This window comes from Trachymyrmex cornetzi, unplaced genomic scaffold, assembly GCF_001594075.2.
Source record: "Trachymyrmex cornetzi isolate Tcor2-1 unplaced genomic scaffold, Tcor1.1 scaffold133, whole genome shotgun sequence".
Lineage (NCBI taxonomy): Eukaryota > Metazoa > Arthropoda > Insecta > Hymenoptera > Formicidae > Trachymyrmex > Trachymyrmex cornetzi.
In genome coordinates this window covers 446,150-465,550 of record NW_017295906.1, presented here as the reverse complement: position 1 = coordinate 465,550, position 19,401 = coordinate 446,150, and the positions used below count along the sequence as shown (strand labels likewise).

The 19,401-nt window shown below is 30.7% G+C and overlaps 1 protein-coding gene across 2 annotated transcripts in view; it reads left to right on the top strand.

Annotated features, from left to right (window-relative positions):
* The first annotated feature begins 1,132 nt into the window (after positions 1-1,132).
* Positions 1,133-19,401, top strand: part of LOC108770767 (multidrug resistance-associated protein 4) — a 23,063-nt gene continuing 4,794 nt past the window's right edge. The window contains exons 1-17 of one of the 2 annotated variants that reach the window (XM_018522476.1): positions 1,133-1,474; positions 2,538-2,648; positions 3,233-3,395; positions 3,907-4,137; positions 5,400-5,531; positions 8,064-8,255; positions 10,081-10,389; positions 10,492-11,028; positions 11,364-11,669; positions 13,041-13,229; positions 13,701-14,190; positions 14,774-15,004; positions 15,181-15,420; positions 15,866-16,128; positions 16,201-16,640; positions 17,029-17,158; positions 17,733-17,955. In XM_018522476.1, coding sequence (XP_018377978.1) covers positions 1,401-1,474; positions 2,538-2,648; positions 3,233-3,395; positions 3,907-4,137; positions 5,400-5,531; positions 8,064-8,255; positions 10,081-10,389; positions 10,492-11,028; positions 11,364-11,669; positions 13,041-13,229; positions 13,701-14,190; positions 14,774-15,004; positions 15,181-15,420; positions 15,866-16,128; positions 16,201-16,640; positions 17,029-17,158; positions 17,733-17,945 — 4,251 coding nt within the window. In that variant the 5' untranslated portion in view covers positions 1,133-1,400 and the 3' untranslated portion in view covers positions 17,946-17,955. Of the gene's footprint in view, positions 1,475-2,537; positions 2,649-3,232; positions 3,396-3,906; positions 4,138-5,399; positions 5,532-8,063; positions 8,256-10,080; positions 10,390-10,491; positions 11,029-11,363; positions 11,670-13,040; positions 13,230-13,700; positions 14,191-14,773; positions 15,005-15,180; positions 15,421-15,865; positions 16,129-16,200; positions 16,641-17,028; positions 17,159-17,732; positions 18,367-19,401 lie in introns of those variants that run through there. The other variant, XM_018522475.1, reaches the window with a different exon arrangement.

Here is a 19,401-nt window from a genome sequence, read left to right as displayed (position 1 = left end):
TCGTTTAATTTAAATATTCAATAAAATCAGAATGTTGTAGAATTTTAATTATTAGAAAATTTTTGCGCATACTGTCTTTCGCACTGACTCCTTATAGCCCTTTATGTTATTTTTTTTATTAATTATAAAGTAATAATATTATTAATTTTACGTGACGAAATAACAAATAAAATTAAGGTTTAGTATCAAATTTAATAAAATTAAAAAATAAAGTGTAAAGATATAAAGTCTTCAGATAAAAATAACTCATCGTATTAAATACAAATGCTCCATAATAAAATTATCATTAAATGAAAGCCAATGTCGAATGGAAATTATACAGAATAATAAGTATTAATGAAGATTAACTACAGACGTTTAGTCTTTTATTGAAGTTATCTTCAGTGTAAATTGACATATTAATACAAATTATTGCGCATATATTGGATACAGCGCAAACATCAATATGACGTCATGAAAAGAGAGGTAAAAGTTATCAACGTACATCTTTAGTATGTGACAGAATACTTAATCGTGAGTTGAAAGGAAACTGAAATATTAAATGATTATTATATCATTTTAATACATTTTAATACAGTAATAAAAACTTACATTTATAATAAGATGACTGTAACATAGTTGAATTAAACAAGCAATATAAAAGTGTGCAATATAAATTGTTTTGAGTTTGTGAAAGGCCAACTGACAATAAAAGTATTTATATATATGCTTAGTTAATAATAAAATGTAGAAGCATTAAGATTTCGTAAAGAAGATTATTTAATAAAATTATCTTATAAAATAGAATTACAAGACATTTATATGCTAAAAAAGTTTTTTAAACTAAACTTTAATTATAAGGTGAGTTATTAATTATGGTTGGTTTATATTTAACTCTTGCGTGCAATGTCCAGTTAGACTTTTTATATATTTAAAAAAATGATAATGTTACTTAAAATAGTTATTCATGTTATTTCAGTTACTATTTAAATACCTATTAAGTGGCTAAATTTAGTAACTAACAAAATTTCACTAAAAAGAAAAGAAGAGAAAGAGAAAGAAGAAATGCGTCACGTGGATTAATTGAGATGCATGAAGTGCAGTAAGTGAGAAAAGAAACAAAAGAAACAAGAAATGCATGTGATTGTACAACGTATGAGACAGTTATCGCTAATGTTTCTCGTACATCATTATCAGTAATACCTAAAGCCGATATGAAAAGCAGTAACACAGTTACTGATGGTTCCAGTAAAGGATTAACTATCGAAAAGTGTGTCTCGAGAACCGGCAGGCAAGAGAAGGAGAACAAATAATAAAAGAGAGAGGGAAAAGAGAAAAAGAAGGAAATAAGAATGCTGATCATTTTCATTTTTTCCTGTTAGCTTCAAGTGTCGTCAGATTTTGTGAAACAGTGCAACAACATGGATAAGAACACGAGCGACATGAAACCAAATCCCAAAGAGAGCGCAAATGTCTTCAGTGTTCTATTCTTCTGGTTCGTCAAGATTCTCAGTAATTTGACAAAAAAAAGAAAGAATAAAATATCTTTGTTTCTTGCAGAAAATTTTAATTTTTGTAAAAAAACAATTCGAAAAAGACTTTCCGAATTTCACTTTTTTGGAAAAAAAGCTTTCTTTAAAGAAAAAAATTTTTTTTTTGCAAGCGAAATTGTATTTTTTGAGAAAGATAATCTTTATTTTTTTATAAGATAAAATTTTCTTCTAAAAATACAGAATATTTTTGTTTGTATTGCATTAATTACTCTTCGTATCTTATAATATTTACATCTTACGTTTTATACTTTACTTTGAGAAAATAAAAATAACATTCTGCAAATTTTACCTGTTATTTAAAAGATCGATGTACAATTTATGTTTAGTCATACTCTTATCTTTCTCTTTTCCACTGTTAAATTTAGAATGTTAAATTAGATCCAATTTGTTTTTTTTGTATTTAGTCATTTAAATACCTGCTCCTACGTAATTAATTTAGCTACGACACAGTAGTTAAACAATTTAACTTATGTAAACTGTATTAAATTTAGTTTATTAAATATAAGTGTGTACAATAATATAGACGCTGTTTGCTATAAAACTAAGCAATTTGACCATACAGAAATAGATTGATTTACATTTTGGCATACGTGGAAGATAAAAATAACAAAATGTTCAACTCAAGCATTTGCTTGATTAGTTTTGCTCCTTTAATATTTAATAGTATATATATATATATATCTATATCGATTATTATTTATTCTTGATTAGTTTTGCTCCTTTAATATTTAATAGTATATATATATATATATCTATTTCGATTATTATTTATCATAATATACTTGAATACGTATCTAAAGCCTTTGATCTTGGGTGTTGTATATCTGGAGACACGGTAGCGTTTCGGCGCTAAGCCAAGCGCAGCTACACTACCGTGTGTATATATTTGTTATTGATAAAAAGAAGAAAAAGAACTATTTAAAACAATCTTTTTACTGTAATATAATAAAGTCGAAATAATATAATAAATATCGAAAGCATATAGATTGTTTTCGATGCGTACAGGTGGATGCGAGAATTATTTATGACAGGCTCCAAGCGTGATTTAGAGGAATCTGACATTTATCGACCAATTAAAGAAGATGGATCCCAAAAAATAACTGATTATCTTGAAAAGTGAGTATTGCTTGCGATGGTGACAAATGAATATACATTAATAAATGCACATTATGATGCCTGTAAAAATTATAGTTTCCACTTTTGTATATGAAATAATAATTAAATGAATTTTAATAATTTTGTATAGAATATACAAATGTTGTATCATTTAATTACCTTACTAAAATTATATAGTTGTGGAATATCAGATTTTTTTTATCTGAGTGAGCAAAAAATTTATCTGTATTTCACAGAGATTAAATGGTATGACATTTCATGCAAATTTATGTTAGGTGCTTTCCAATAAGAAACACAGATGACTCAGTGTAATATAGTGAATCATTGCATCCTTATTGTTTGCCAATATTAAACAAAGATAAAACACTTCACTGTGTTATACTATTTCATCTGTATTTTCCTGGAAGGTACCCATTATACATAATATAATTTTGATAATTATTCTACTGTGCGGCGTCATTATTTTACATTAAATATCTACTCTTTAAAGTAAGAATACAGTTAAATAAGGAAAAAGTAAAGTTAATTTATTAACAATAAATCAGTTTCGTCGTCTTTATAAAATTTTAGCGCATTTTTTCCAGATATTGGAATGGCGAGCTGGATAAACTGAAGAATCTGGAATATACCTTGGGCAAAGACGGGCAGAAAGTGCCACTAAAAAAGAATGTTCCAAGATTGTACAAGGCGATCTTCAAAGCTTTTTGGTTGCCATACATGATAATCGGAATCTGCGTATTTATCCAAGTACATTGATACATTTATGAAAAGATATTACTATTTGCGATACTTACAATTAGTTCAAGTGTGTTTATGATAAGAAAAAAATATTAAAGTATTTTCTCATGAAGAGAGAGAGAGAGAGAAACAATTGAATGGTTTGTTGCGTTATATCTTCCGTTTACAAATTAGTTAACAATGTGAAAGAGAATTGATCTAAGTAAATCTAAGATCTCTTTTTCTCTTTTTTCTTATTGTTAAATCCATTAGCTTCACAAGTTTGTTTGAGATTAATGGTGCTTTTCATTGGGAAAACTAGTGCAACACTGAGTGCAATTAAATGCAAATCAACATGTTTTTAGTGTTAATAAATAATTTAACCCTTTCAATTACATAGTCTTTGTCATCACCTCATAACATTAAAATTAAATATTTATTAATACTGAAAATATGTAAACCAATTTGCAATCAATTGCACCAGTGTTGTACTAGTTTTCCTAGTGGAAAATATTATAAATTTCAACTTTTCTATTTTTAGTGCAGTGTAATACGCGTAGCAATACCGATCATTCAAAGTTGGATCATTAACTACTTTTCCAAAAATTCCAACTTGGAGTACAAGATAGAGAAAAACGAGGCGTTGATCTACGTCGTTCTTATGGTCATCAGCAATTTCATCTCCGTTCTGCTGATGCACCATACGTCACTGCAATCGCTGCACATCGGCATGAGGATCCGCGTCTCCTGCAGCTCCCTCGTCTATCGGAAGGTAATGTTACGGATTAATTTGCGAATCTATGCGTTAATCAAAGTTCTTCCTAGGAAGAGAAGAGAGCTGCTTTTTCTATATTCGGAAAGACTGTATTGTGTTTGATTTAATTAATTCAGTAATTGTGCAATGCTTTTACTGAATTGGATTAACGCGCAAGATTTGTCAATGTTGAAAAACTTTGAGTTATCTCACGAGGAAGCTCATTACAATATCAAAAAATTAATTCAAATCAGTTTCTTTTGGTTTAAAAAAGTGGCTGGTCGTATTGAGCTCATTATCTCGCATATTTATTGTCTTTCATTGTCAGTCATTTGCGTACACTTTTGTTATCTACCATTCTCGAGTTTCTTGTAAAAAAAAAAATGTGGAATTTAACACGTTTAAAATGTAAAATCACAGGTCACTATGAATGGATTTTCTTCTATTGTATTTCTAATCGCTCAGAGCATTCAGAGCTAAATTTGTGACATACATTTTATATATTTAATCATTATATATATGAACGATCTATCAATTGATTACGTACAATAACAACGCTGTTTTTTTGTGAATGTGTAATGATACAAATTAAAATGTTCGTCAGTTATTCATTAGTATAATAATAGTTTCCTATTTTTGATCTTTTAAAGCATGGTTTGATCTACAATTTTTTACATTTCAATTTTCGTATTGACTTTGAAATATCTTTTTTATAATATACGCATATGTATTTTATCATAGATAAAAAATATGACAAATGAATACATGGTGATTTATCGTACAAGCCAGATATCTTCTTCATTATGCATGTCCTTCGACTCCAACCGATAAGTACGTTTGCTGGTACCCCGCGAATATGCATCGCGGAATGACACATGTCTTCCTGTACTTATCTCTGTCGAAATATAGCAGACTATCACGTAAATAGAGAATAAAACCTAGTCAAATGTGTGGAAAATAACAGTTTTTATTTGTTGCAATAACAAGTAGAACACTGTTTCGTAACTTAAAATATTTCTTTCGTATTATGTTTTAAATTTAAAATTTTTTTTTAATTTATATTAAATAAATTTTTGTTTTAATACAATTTTTTAAATTGCGTCCTTGTATTATTTTACGATATTATATAAAATAAGTTAAAGGTTTTAAAAATGGAATTCTTTTAGAAAGAATTTATTTAAAAAAGAGAGAATACAGTTTTTTTTTTAATATACCACAAACACAATTTTTTTTAATTATATAAAAGTAAACCTTGTAATTATTTATTGAAACTGTTGCAGTTATTACGGTTGAATAGAGCATCTATGAATCAAACCGGTACCGGACAGATAATGAATCTTCTCAGCAATGATGTCAATCGCTTCGACCAACTAACGATGTTCCTAAATTACATGTGGATTATGCCTTTTCAGGTTCGAAATAATTAAACATCTTAATTATTTTTTCAATTAGAATCGCTTAAGTTGATACCAGATCATTAACTCTGTTTGAACAGTTGCAAAACATCTATTGATAAATTTTATCAGCAGAATGATTGCTTTAAATACTTTCATAGAATCTGTTATATCAGATGTAGCACAAAATATATAACAAAATTTGTTTATGTACATGATATTTAAGGGAATCCTAAATGGAAGATTTCGACGTAGTCGCTGTTTTATGTACACACATACGATGTATGATACATCTAGTTTACAAAACATCGATACTACACATCAATGTGCACACATATTAATATATATAAATTTTTCTGTAATATTTTTTATTATACTAAACTCTTAGGTTAATTTCTAAAAGCACAGTATTATTCTTTCATGTAATCTCTAGTCCTCTATTAAAGTTTAATTGTTTTATACGTTAAAGTATGAAACTTTTACATAATGTGTTATAAATCAAGAGAAATAGATAACAAAATCGCAGTAATTTTCTAATTTTTTTTATATATAGTTATTCATATATATTAAATCTTACAATCCGGAATTACTGTCTTATATGTCTATACTTTAATTCTCCTTTCGGAGAAGAATCTTTAAATCTATAAAATACATACGAAAAAATTAGTATAAAAATTATCGCGTTCAATCAAGAAAACAGACGGCTGTAGGATCTCTTTAACAGAAAATTGACGGTAGAAACCGAACGGATTTGCAGTATTTGCACATAATTTGACCGAGATTGATAATACAAATCCAGCAGAATCTGTTTAAACTCAAATTCTGCTCGATTTCTGTCGCTACCCAGATAGCACATTATATTCTGAGAATATTCTGAGAATATACTAAAAAGGTCACGTCTGATATTCGTATGATATTCCTATGTCCACAGTAACATTGTTCGCAGTATATCCTCAGAATATCGAGATAAATTTCGAAAATTTTTCTTAAGAATGTGTAAGAAATATCTATTAAAAATAATATTCTGTTAGGGAAGAACATTATTTTTAATAGATATTTCTTACACACTCTTAAGAAAAATTTTCGAAATTCATCTCGATATTCTGAGGATATACTGCGAACAATGTTACTGTGGACAAAGGAATATCATACGAATATCAGACGTGACCTTTTTAGTATAAGATAAACTAGGGTATTATGCCATACGGAAAAGATGGCCATAATTTCTCTGATAATTGACAAATAGTGTCATTCTTAAAGTATAGTCATTCTTAAAGATAATCAATATTTACAGTAGTTCATATGAGTACGCTGATCAAAATAACAATATTATAAATATTATCTAATATTTTTTCTTTCGACTATCTGCAAAGTTTTGCACGTGTCTGCTAAAAACTGTTATAATGTCTAATAAATTACAGTTAAGCTGCCATAATCAACATTACATGCACAATAAAAATACGTAAATTGCAATTTGACCTATAATTAATACTTTTATTTTCACTATTTATTTATAAATACTATGGCTATCTTTCTTAATATCATGGTCACCTTTTCCCTAAAAATCAGATAAGATGGCTAATGCACACTTTGTAATATTTTGATAAAATTAAAGTTCTATTAAGTATTTTCTCTTTAATTTCGATAGTATTTGTTACTTTCAGCTTCAGTGAAAGTAATATCCCAAATATTGTTAAAAAGTAACAAGAATAAATATATGTTTTTTGCATTTTAAAAAACTATGGCCATTATACCCGAGTTTACCCTATTCTCAGAATATAATGTGCTATCTGGATAATCTGCCGTTAAATTACACGGTCTGACAATAAAGTTTTCGAACTGCAGCAATAAACGATATAGATATCTCAAATAATAAAATGTTATATTTTATCTTTCAAAGTAATTAAGTTTAAAAACATTTTACAGACATTTTTTTAAAACGACGTTTAAAATATATCTTTAATACGTATCTTATGTCTCAATTTTAAACTTTGTGTTGTCTGGGTTATTAACCGGATCTGGCTTTTTTACACTTCTGCTGTTCTCAAAGTTCAAAAACATTAATGACGAAAGATAAATATTTTCAAGACATCAAGGACATTCAGAGAAATGTGACAAGTGATCCGAATAATACTTCAAGTACAGACTTTAAACAAAGTTTTGAGGCTTTTTATCAAAACATATGAAGTATATACTGATGGGGACAATACTTTGGAAGATCAATACAACATTTTGTTATCTGAAACGTCTGTGTTTTCTTATTGCCACAGTTTGGAAACTTTTGTCAAATCATGTGTTTTGACGGGCTCTGTCGGCAGATCACGAGCTTAGTGAGAACGCAGATAGTACCGAATCTGTTACTTATTAATCTCTTTTACAAGTTATTATTAAGTATATCTATCTAGTTAATTTAACTTACAGAAAATCCATACATCTGTGTGCATTTTACAACTCCGAGTTAGTTTATATTATAAAGACGTAGAATTTTTTACTTTTTTCTTATTTGGATGTTGCTTTTCAAGAACTGTATGTTGGTCGGTTTTTTAACAGATCATAATCATGGGAACAATAATGTGGCAAAAGATCGGTATTTCGGTTCTTGTCGGTATTGGATCGCTGTTGATTATCGCTCTAGTAGTACAAGGAACCATCAGTTTGCTGAGCCGTAAAATCAGAGCCATGATTGCGCCATTGACTGATCGAAGAGTACAGTTGATGAGCGAACTTGTAGCTGGGATACAGGTATATATATATATATATATATATATATATATCCATATATATTCACAGGATATATAACTAGTTAACTTATTTTTAAATAAAAGCACATAGGATTTATAAATTTAAACAATAATATATAGGAAATAGGGCTAATGAAAGTCAGATATTCACCTAGATAGCACAGGGAATCCGAAAAGTATCCTTTTGTGATTCCCGATTTACGAAATGAATTCCTGTTCTGTCTTATTTATGTTCTAAAAGTATTTCTGAGAGTCTAAAAAAATCACTTTTATGTCACTTAGCTTATCAACAGGAGATTTCAGAATGAAGATTAATTGCAAGTTATGTGTTGTGGAAAACATGAAAATATTTGCATAAGCTTTTGCGTTTTTACTTAAGATGGCTTGAAATGTTTATTTTAATGTGTTTTAAATAAACATTGGTTATAAATTATAATAAGCGTTATTTTTCTTTACCAATTAATGTGCGTTATCGAGAAATAACTTTAATAATCGTTATAAAATTTGGAGAATGATAATGGACTAGATGTTCGTTTTTATCGAATCATAATTTTGTAAGAGCAATAATGTTTAAGATCCTAATATCTTAATCAATAACTATTTAATCGTTTGCAACTTAATTTGTCTGCTTCAAGCGTTGTTCAAAAATAAAACGTCTAACTCGAACAATTATAATTGTTTGCTTAGATTGTTAAAGAGTTACAGCATAATTGTCAGACAATTATGATTGTCTGTGCTCAAACTATACTTTTAAATCCTTGATAAATCTAATTACGACAATTATTAAGTGTTTAATAATGATTGCTTTTAATTGATACATTCTTCTGAATAACTATTCTAACTGGTTTATTACAATATTGAACTATCAAGGATCTAAACGAATACTTTAGTTGCAGATGATAATCTTTCAATAGTTGTAAAACTGCTTTTTTTATTGAACGAAACTATTATTTCAAGACCGAATAACTATTTACAAGAGTAATAATTGTTTACTTAGTCGAACTTATCGATAATTAGTTAAGACGTTTTATTACAATATTATGGTAAATTACATTGTGTTAAAAGGTTTCTGTTTTTTAACATCTAAAAGATGATTCAACACACACAGAAAATAAAATCTTTATTTTAAAAAATTCTAAAAATTTAAACAGTTTCCGACTTTTTTGTTTTACGTTACGTGTTTATATGCATAAAATACATATGAACACTATTCAAGTATTGAGAAACGGAAACCTCGCCTATCAGTGCAAGTAAATTTTTGGTATTCTAATATTATCAATAAATTTTATATTATTTTAATATATTATTTAAAATTACATAAACAATAAAAGAGAGTTTATACTATCATATTTATATTTGTGTATTCATTAATTTATTTTTGCATTAAAAAATATTAAATTTCTTGTATCTACGAATGTATCTTACAAATTTGCTTTATTATATAAATTCAAAACGGAATTTTTAACAATTAAAAGTTTTTTTCAGTGTAAAAAGCCTGCAAGAAACACCAAAATTGTTGAGAAATAAATAAAAAAGACCGAAACTTTTTCTACTATATTATTAATCGTTTAACCAAAAAACTGTTTAAATAACCGATTAATTTAAAGCAGCAATAATTGTTACAACCATATATATTTAGTAAAAATAATTGTTTAGTTCATTACTATAAACTGTATTAACTGTTTCCGCACTTGACTACATTAGCTCTATTTTCTATATATTTTATTTTTAAACGATCTAGATGAGTAATTAACATTTAAATATCAATTAAATTTTACAATAAAATTTTGTGAAGCAAATTTACGAGATCATAACTTTCATTTCAGGTAGTGAAGATGTACGCCTGGGAGAAACCGTTCAGCAAGATTGTTTCAGTGACTAGAGAGTTAGAGATCAAAAAGATCAAATTCTCGTCGTACATGCGCGCAACATATTTGGCCATCATAGTTTTCACCGAACGATTAACTCTATATTTTGCCATGATAACGTTCGTCCTAATGGGGAATGATCTGACTGCCGACGTGGCCTACGAAATGTCGACGTATTTCAACATGCTTCAACTCACCGCCGCGTTGTATTTTCCGCAAGCGCTGATAATGCTGGGTGAATCGATGGTGTCTCTGAATCGATTGGAGGTATACGATTATTTTCAAATTTGAAATAAACTCTTAAATCCACAATCTTTCCCATGTTTATTGCCTCATACTTGCTAACTAAAGTCAGCTTAATTTTTACAGGACTTTCTGCTGATGGACGAAGTGAACATGGAACGCTCGGAGAAGACATCGCAGTTGCAGTTTAAATCTCAGAAATCAAACGAAGCGACTAATGCAGAGAATGAAGTAGATAGGTACATCTCGAGAAATGGGAGTATCGGTCTTTCCGAACTTCAAGGATTACCTGACCTTCCGGTCTACGTGAAGCTTCAGCGTGTTTCCGCCAATTGGATCAGTGGCCAACTGCCGCCGACTTTATGCAACATCAGCTTGACCATTAAGCCAGGTCAGTTATGCGCTATGGTTGGCGCCGTAGGTTCCGGAAAATCGTCAGTTTTACATCTGCTGCTGAAGGAACTGAATCCCGGAGCGGGTTCAGTGATCCTCACCCAGGACCCTTCGAAGGATAATTTTCAGGGCAATTTCTCCAATGGTTACTTCACGAGCAATCCAAATCTGCGCATCTCCTATGCTAGTCAGGAACCTTGGCTCTTTGGCGGTACAGTGAGGGACAACATACTGTTTGGCCAGCCCTATGACAAGGCCAGATACATGCAGGTAGTTGTCATGACCCAAAGCAATTGTTGCTGATATTTTATAGTGTTTATGTATTCCTGCTCTTGTACAGTATCAATATAATTTCTGGATGTAACTTGTAACAATTCTCTGACTCTTCAGTCTTCCGCATATCTATCATTAAATATGAATTATATTTTTAATTGTAACCGAGATAAAAGAAAATATCTCTTAGCAAGTGTTATACATTTTGCTGACCTTTTAATCTTTTTATGATTACATTTAGACAAAAGAAAAGTATCTAATATTTTCCAATTTCAAACTTATTAGCTTTTGCTAACGTTTTTCACGTTTTAATCGATTGACAAATGTTTTAGGTGGCGAATGTGTGCGCTTTGACGAAGGATTTCCAACAGTTTCCACAGGGAGACATGACATTGGTCGGCGATAGAGGTGTATCCTTGTCCGGAGGCCAAAGAGCACGAATCAATCTCGCGAGGGCGGTTTATAGGCAGGCGGATCTCTATTTGTTCGACGATCCCTTGAGCGCGGTGGATACTCGCGTTGCTAGGCATCTCTACGGGAAGTGCATCACTGAGTATCTTCACGGTAAAACGAGGATACTCGTCACCCATCAATTGCAATTTCTCAAACGGGCGGATCACATCGTCGTGTTGGATCGAGTGAGTCACATAGAATATTCTTTAATCATCTTTAATTTGAAAAATTTTAAGTAAAGAGAAAGGGAGCTATGAGTCAAAACGACGCGTTCATGTAAAATTCAAAATTATATTAACATAATTAAACTTAAAATTGACAAACCTTTTGATCTCAACATTGGGACATCCTCAGTGTAATCGTAAAAACTCACTTTAACTTGTTTAACAAATAGTTCGAATCCACTGCTGGTAAAATGCTGTCGTTTGAAGATACGCAAGCTTGAAAATAAGTGACAGAGTTTTATCAACAGCGTATTTAAACTACCCAGATAGCAAAATACCTCCACGATATTGATACGGTGAGCGTACGGCGTACTATGTGTGCCGATATCGTACCTGTCAGGTGCGTACGTAAAGCTTACAGTATATATTTGTTAAGGGGATGCTGGAGTGTCCTGTTTTACCATTAATTATTAAAGACTCTTTTCTCTTAATCGTGTTTATGGATTGAAAAGCCCTTCTCCACAATTAAAGTAAAAACGAAAGAAAATTTAAGACTTACAGTTTTGTTATCGACTTCTGTAGTCGACACGTCACAATATAATGCTGCATATAAGAGTTTCAGATTTTACCTGTTTAAAATAAGTAGCCAGCAGCCTACAGAAAACCTCGAAGAACAATCCTATGCTTTTAGAAACGAAGTAGGGGCTTTAGTATAAGAGAAAAGAGTCGTCGAAAATTTCGTTTGTATATTACGAATAAAATTGACGTGAAGTCATGAAACCGAGCAGTATTTTAGTTGATCTCTTTCTAAGAGATGGCGTTGCAATATGTTAGATATAAGGATAGATGAATGCATTTGAGCGAGACACAACGATATATAATAAATATAAGAAATGAAATATGTCACTATTATCGAATTTGGAATTTAAAAATGTCTGTACCATCGACTTCGATCAAGTTCGGCCGTCGATCCAGCATCCCCTTAAACAAGTTAATGTGAATTCTTGTAATTATACTGAGGATGACCCAATTTTGGAATCAAAAGGTTTGTCAATTCTGTAAACTTTAATTATGTTAATATAATTTTAAATTTTACGAATACCTCGTTTTTAGCTCATAATATCTTTTTTTATTCTAAATTAATTTATTAAATTTTATTGAGATTTATTAATTCAGAATTTAAAAAATTTTTCTTATAATTTTTTGTAATTTACTAGAATTTCTATATTTTACGATAAATTTGAGAATTCTTCAGAATTATAAGAAATTTTTTAATTTATACATAAACTTTTTTAAATTCAAAAGTTTAAAATTTATAAGTTAATTATATTGAATTAAAAGATTTTTGGGAGTTACATATCCTTCAGATTAGACTTGATTTTTTTACTTAAGGGTTTCGTGAAGATGCAAGGAAGCTATAATGAAATAGTAAAATCAAATAAAAATTTCATTGGGATGATGGACAATTTCAATCACGAAGCGCAGAAAAAGGAAGAGGAAATGAGGAGAGCTTCGGAAATGTCTAGGAGAATCACAATAACGAGACGGGTCTCGAAACTATCGATTGCAAGTTCCAATATTGTAAGCTAACGGCTCATTTATAATAAAAAATCATAGAAGCAAAATTATATTTATATGTTATTTTTATTTAATAAAAATATAGACTCGCAATACAATAAAATAAATGAAAAAGATCTGGTTGACATATGTTCGTATTAAAGATATTTTAATTAATAGTTAATAAAACTAAGTAAAAGGATATCAAATAAGTAGTATTACGAGAGAGGTTAAATGGTTTTTGAATAACTTACTTTTCTAAATATTATTTTTTTAACGTCTTAACGAGACTAAGGAGCGGTTGTTCCACCTTTTAGTAAATTTTACCTGTTAAGTAAATCTGGCAATCCGCACATGTGATTGAATAATCTTGCTACTTACCCAACAGGTAAAATTTACCAAAAGGTGGAACAATCGGGCCTAATTTTATTAAATTACGTCTATTTAGTCTATTACTCATTTAAATAATAAGATTGTTATCGTGCCATCGTGTAGCACTCGGACATTGATGATTCGGATTATGTGGAGAACAGCCCGGAAGCCGAGATAACGGGACACGGTCGAATGTCGAGCAAAGTATACAAGGAATATCTGCATCATGGCGGCAACTATTTCATGATATTCATACTGCTGCTGCTCTTCATCATCGGCCAGATCGCCACCACCGGGAATGATTATTGGCTCTCATACTGGACCACCTTGGAGGATGTTAGGCGTATTGGAAACACTAGCGACACACAATTAGCGAACATGCACAACAATAGCTTCCTTGGGTCGATCTTCACGCTGAACCCGGACGGTCTCCTCGGCACTATGGATGCCATATACGTATACACATTCTGTATCGTCGCCTGCACCGTTACCACGCTGTTGCGCAGCTTTCTTTTCATGAAGGTCTGCATGAACTCGAGTTGCAATCTCCACAATAGCATGTTTTCCAATGTGCTGCAAGCGCGCATGTCCTTCTTCAACACTAATCCTTCCGGTGAGCAAAAATTGTGAGATCTAATAGGTAATGATAGTCATTGTGCTACTGAGAAAATTTGGAAAAATTCTTTGGTAACAAGTTATTTTTAAAACTCTTATATAATTTGTCTGATTTTTTTTTAGAATTTCTGCATAATTTTAGAAAATCTTTTAGATTTTTTTGTATGAATTGAAACATTTTTTAGAAGTCCTGAGAAAGTCTACACCTTTTGAAGAATTCTTTACATACATCAATTCCAACAAGGAAATATTTTAATAAGAAAAAAATTGTTTTCTCTCTTATAAATTTAAGATATAAAGAATTATTAAAAATATTATATAAAAATTCTTTTAAGGGTTTACAAAATTTTGAATCCGGATACAGAAAACAAGTTTATTTTCATTGAGTTCAATATTATTAGGTTTTAAAAATTCATTGTCGTTATCCATGAAGAAATAAAGCGTGACGATTGACATCTATGGTTGCTCTGCTATTCATAATATCAGAAATATGAATAATCGAAATTATATCGAGTTCCTAGACTTCAATTTTTAAATTTTTTCTTAGATCTTGATAAAAGTTAGCGATTTTTATGTTCCAGGGAGAATTTTAAACAGATTTTCGAAGGATATAGGCATCATGGATGAGTTGCTACCTAAAGCGATGTTGGAGGCTCTCCAGGGATGTTGTGTAGTGTGTGGTATAATGATCATGGAAGCGATACTCATTCAATGGATGCTGATATTTATAGCGATAGTGATAGTCTTATTCTTCTTCACGACGAAATTCTGTATAAAGACCGTTCAAAGTATCAAACGTCTCGAAGGCGTAAGTAAGTATCAGAGTAACGCTTCAGAAAAAAAGAGTAGAGTACGTTAAATCCTTGACGTCTAGATTTCTGGATCATTTAAACAGTACAGTTAAATTCAGACTCTTAAATTCTTACTTCTTTCGAAATCTAAATTCTGTGAATTCTACAAGTTTTTGAATTTGTGTTTGCGTTTCCAGCGAAGAGTCCGATGTTCTCGCACGTGAACGCCACATTGAATGGATTGCCGACGATCAGAAGCAGTGGCGTCGGAATCGAGAAGATGATGCGAAAACAGTTCGATATGTTGCAAGACCGTCACAGCGGCACGTGGTACCTCTTCTTAACATGCGCAACGTCCTTTGGTGTTTTTACGGATTTAATCATATGCCTGTTCCTAGCTTGTCTTTGCTTTTCTCTAATACTGATAAATGAAAATGGTAAATTATATTAAATTAACAGATTAATTACTCCTGTAGAAAAATTTTAGGGAAAAACTGGTTAGTGGCCAGTAATTGGATCGGTTTTTTCGGCTAAAATTAATTAGGTAGAACTTGTTCAAAAATTATCTAGAAAATACTGGCTATTGCGTTTGATAGCCAATCACTGGCTATAAATTATGTATGAAAATTTTAATATATGTATATCGAACTTCTTCAATGCATATATCATTTTCTTTAATATATTGAGATTATTTTTGATTATTTTTCATAATTCTCTAAATTTCGTAAACATACAAGAAACTACAACGAATTAATAGAATTAAACAATCTTTTAATATTTAAGCTTTAATATGTTTGTCCTCATTTCTAGTGTGATTAATATTTTGAAAAACATATTTGGATAATCTCGAGAGAACTATTTCAAGTCTTCTTCATTCTACAGGTACTATAGCTGACAGCCAAGCAGGTCTGGCAATATCGCAATCGTTGATTCTGATCGGTTGCTTGCAATATAGCATAAAACAAGGCATTGAGACCATGTCGCTGATGACTTCCGTGGAAAGGATTTTCCAATATACAAATCTTCCCAAGGAGGAACCCATTACATCGAACAATCCACCGCCACCTACATGGCCGTCTCAAGGACAATTAATCTTGAAGAACGTCAACATGAAATATCATAAGGATGATCCACCGGTTTTGAAGGTATAAATAAACCGACTTCATTCTTGCGGACATGTTTTGTGCAATGTTTTATCATGTAATCGCACTTTACAGAGTTTGAACGTATCCATCGAGCCTGGCTGGAAAATTGGGGTGGTTGGACGAACTGGCGCCGGCAAATCTTCTTTGATCTCGGCGCTTTTCCGCTTGTTCAATGAAGGTCTTGAAGGTGAGATCAAGATCGATGGTCGGGACACAAGCACGATGGGCTTGAGTGAACTGCGCTGCAAGATCTCCATTATACCACAGGAACCTGTGCTCTTTTCCGAGAGTCTACGTTACAATCTGGATCCGTTTAATCAGTACGACGATATGAAGCTGTGGGAGGTGTTGCGGCAAGTCGAGCTGAACGATGTCGCGCTGGACCACGATATCTTCTCTGGCGGTCATAACTTCAGCGTCGGCCAGAGGCAACTTATATGCTTGGCTAGGGCTATCCTAAGGAACAATCGCTTGCTCGTTCTTGATGAAGCCACAGCCAACATTGATTCGCAGTGAGTCTCGACAATTTTTTAGTAGTAAGATTGTTTGAATTTCGTGAAAGCAAGCAGTTTTGATTAATTGATCGTTAATGAACCGTAATAAATTATTGTATCAATAATTCAAATATTCAATTATTAATTATTAATTGTATTATTAATTTTATGAGTAATTAAGTATTTCCATAAAATATGTGTTAGGGTAAAATAAACATTTTTTTTTTGTAATAAATCTAAGATTTCAGGAAAAACAGATTTAAAAACAATAGACTTTTCAAATTAGATGAGATCATATTTCTAGCAAACATTTGTGTTTTGTATTTGTAAGATGCTGTCATAAATGCACGATTTCTGAATTTAACATAATTTCGACTTTGTTCTAAATTAGTATCTCTGTTTCTAGCACCGATGCCTTAATTCAGGATACAATAAGAAGCAGTTTTAAAGAATGCACCGTCATTACAATAGCACATCGTTTGAATACGATTATAGACAGCGATCGGATTATCGTAATGGAGAACGGATCTATCGTGGTAGGTTTTTTGAAACGTAAATATGTTCATAATTTTGACAGCAAAGAGATATATCTTTTATATGTAATTGTCTAAAATATTTATTCATAATAATTTCGATTAAGAGTATAATATAAATTTGACTTTTAAAAAAGGAATACGTATGTATATATATTTGAATAAAGAGAAAGAAGAGTATAGCCATCGTAAAACGGACATTAAATGTTTAAATTTTTATAATCAGAATTCTAAAGAATTTAAAACTTGAATCAATAATCTCATGTAATATGAAATACATGTAAAAATTTAACGTTTCCAAAACCACAATTCTTTTTTAAAATTCACATGATTTTTTTTCTCTAAAATTTTATAGTGACTCTCACTCTGAAGACTAAAATTTTAATCTTAAAAATTGAAAATTAAACCACTCTTTTTTAAGACTGGCTTAATTTCTTTATATATATGTATAAAAATTTAGATATTTGTGTGTGTGTGTGTGCATAAATAAATATATATAAGTTTTTAAGAAAATCTTGTAATCAAAGAGAAGTTTCCATTTGAATTAGAAAGATAATCAGAATTGTTACACCAACAGGAATTTGGTTGCCCGTACGAGCTGTTGCACGACAAACCGGACGGTTACTTTTCACAAATGGTAGAGAAGACGGGTAATCGGATGGCGGAAAGTCTTTTGGAACAGGCGAAGAAGGCTTGCGAGAAGAATAATGATCATCGTGAATTAAACTTATTGGCACAAAATTTCGCAAACGAGAGCGATACCACAATCACAGAACAATCTGCTTTATAGTTTTTTTTGTTTGATATACATATATTAAATTCAAAAATTATACGCATTGAAACACGGATATATTAATTACACGTGTAATACGTGTATTTATAGATATACGTGAAAAAGAGATCACTGATTTGTTGCGCTAAGCGGACTGCACCCTCGATAGGGGCACTGTAGTATTTTTCGAGTTACTCTAGTTTTTCGTATGCATTTTTTTTCAATAATAGTGTACCCAAGGATTTTTCATTTCTTGGACTTTCCAAGCAAGCGTCCTCGCGTTAGACCGAGGCTTCGATTGGTTATCTTTGGTCGGTTATCATTGAAAAACTATGCATCCAGGACATTTTTGTATTAGGATTTTTTTTACTTTACTCTATCTTTAGAATATGCTATGAAAGTATTGTATAGTGATTATGAGACTCTATATAGGACAAATACAAACATAAATATCATAAACTGCACAACTTGCTTCTTTATTTTTTATATATTTTAAGATTCATACCAAACATGCATTACAGATTACATTTCAAACGTTATACGTAAGTATCAAAAATATAGTTGCAAAATTGCAAAATTTAGATCCCTCAGATTTTTCTTTTTAAATATTTTCTAAAACAAAAAAAGAAAACTATGTATAGACTTATTAAGAGATTATATTGTCACTAAGAAAGAGAGAAAGAGATTACTTACTTTCTTCATTTACTTTATCAAAGATATTAAATAATCTGAACTTAAACAAATTATTAATACCTACTAAGGGTAAATTGGGGAATAATCTTTTGAATGTTATTAGTTCTGCATTAGTTTTATCACACACGTTAATATATTCGCGTTCGAAGGACGTGAACATAAATTCTAAGGAATTATGTTTTTTTAATTTTACTTCGTTCTTAAATAACTTTAGTCTTGCTTCGATTCACTCCTCTGTACTCTTTTTTTAAAATTGTGACCCACGTCTGCATAGAACCAGTATAATCATACAATATGGTGTTACATGATTTATTGTTCTCTTTTGTCTTTTATTGAAATTATTACTAGCGTATACATATATGTAGTGTGATTAGGGAGTTTTTGCAATAATGTGAATTCAGATACGGTGAACGCTAAAGTCATGTTATCTTTTTTTTAATTAGTCGTTAAGAAGAAGATAACCTGATTTTAGCGTTCACCGTATCTGGATAAATGGTATTCCAAAAATTCCCTAATAGCTCTGACGCAATACTGTAACTCAGACACAAATACGTAACAATTCTATATCTGCTATAAATATTCGCGTGTTATCTAAATATTTATATCATTTAAGTGATTCTATAACTTTATCCGCTAAAGGAATAGAATGCTTATGTCACTTCAAGTAGTAGATAAAGTAACTCGAACTACACAATATGAAATTTCTATGTATATGTGCAATAGACATTTGTGTAAACATTCACTATAGACATACATGTTTAGTAAACATTATGATATACAA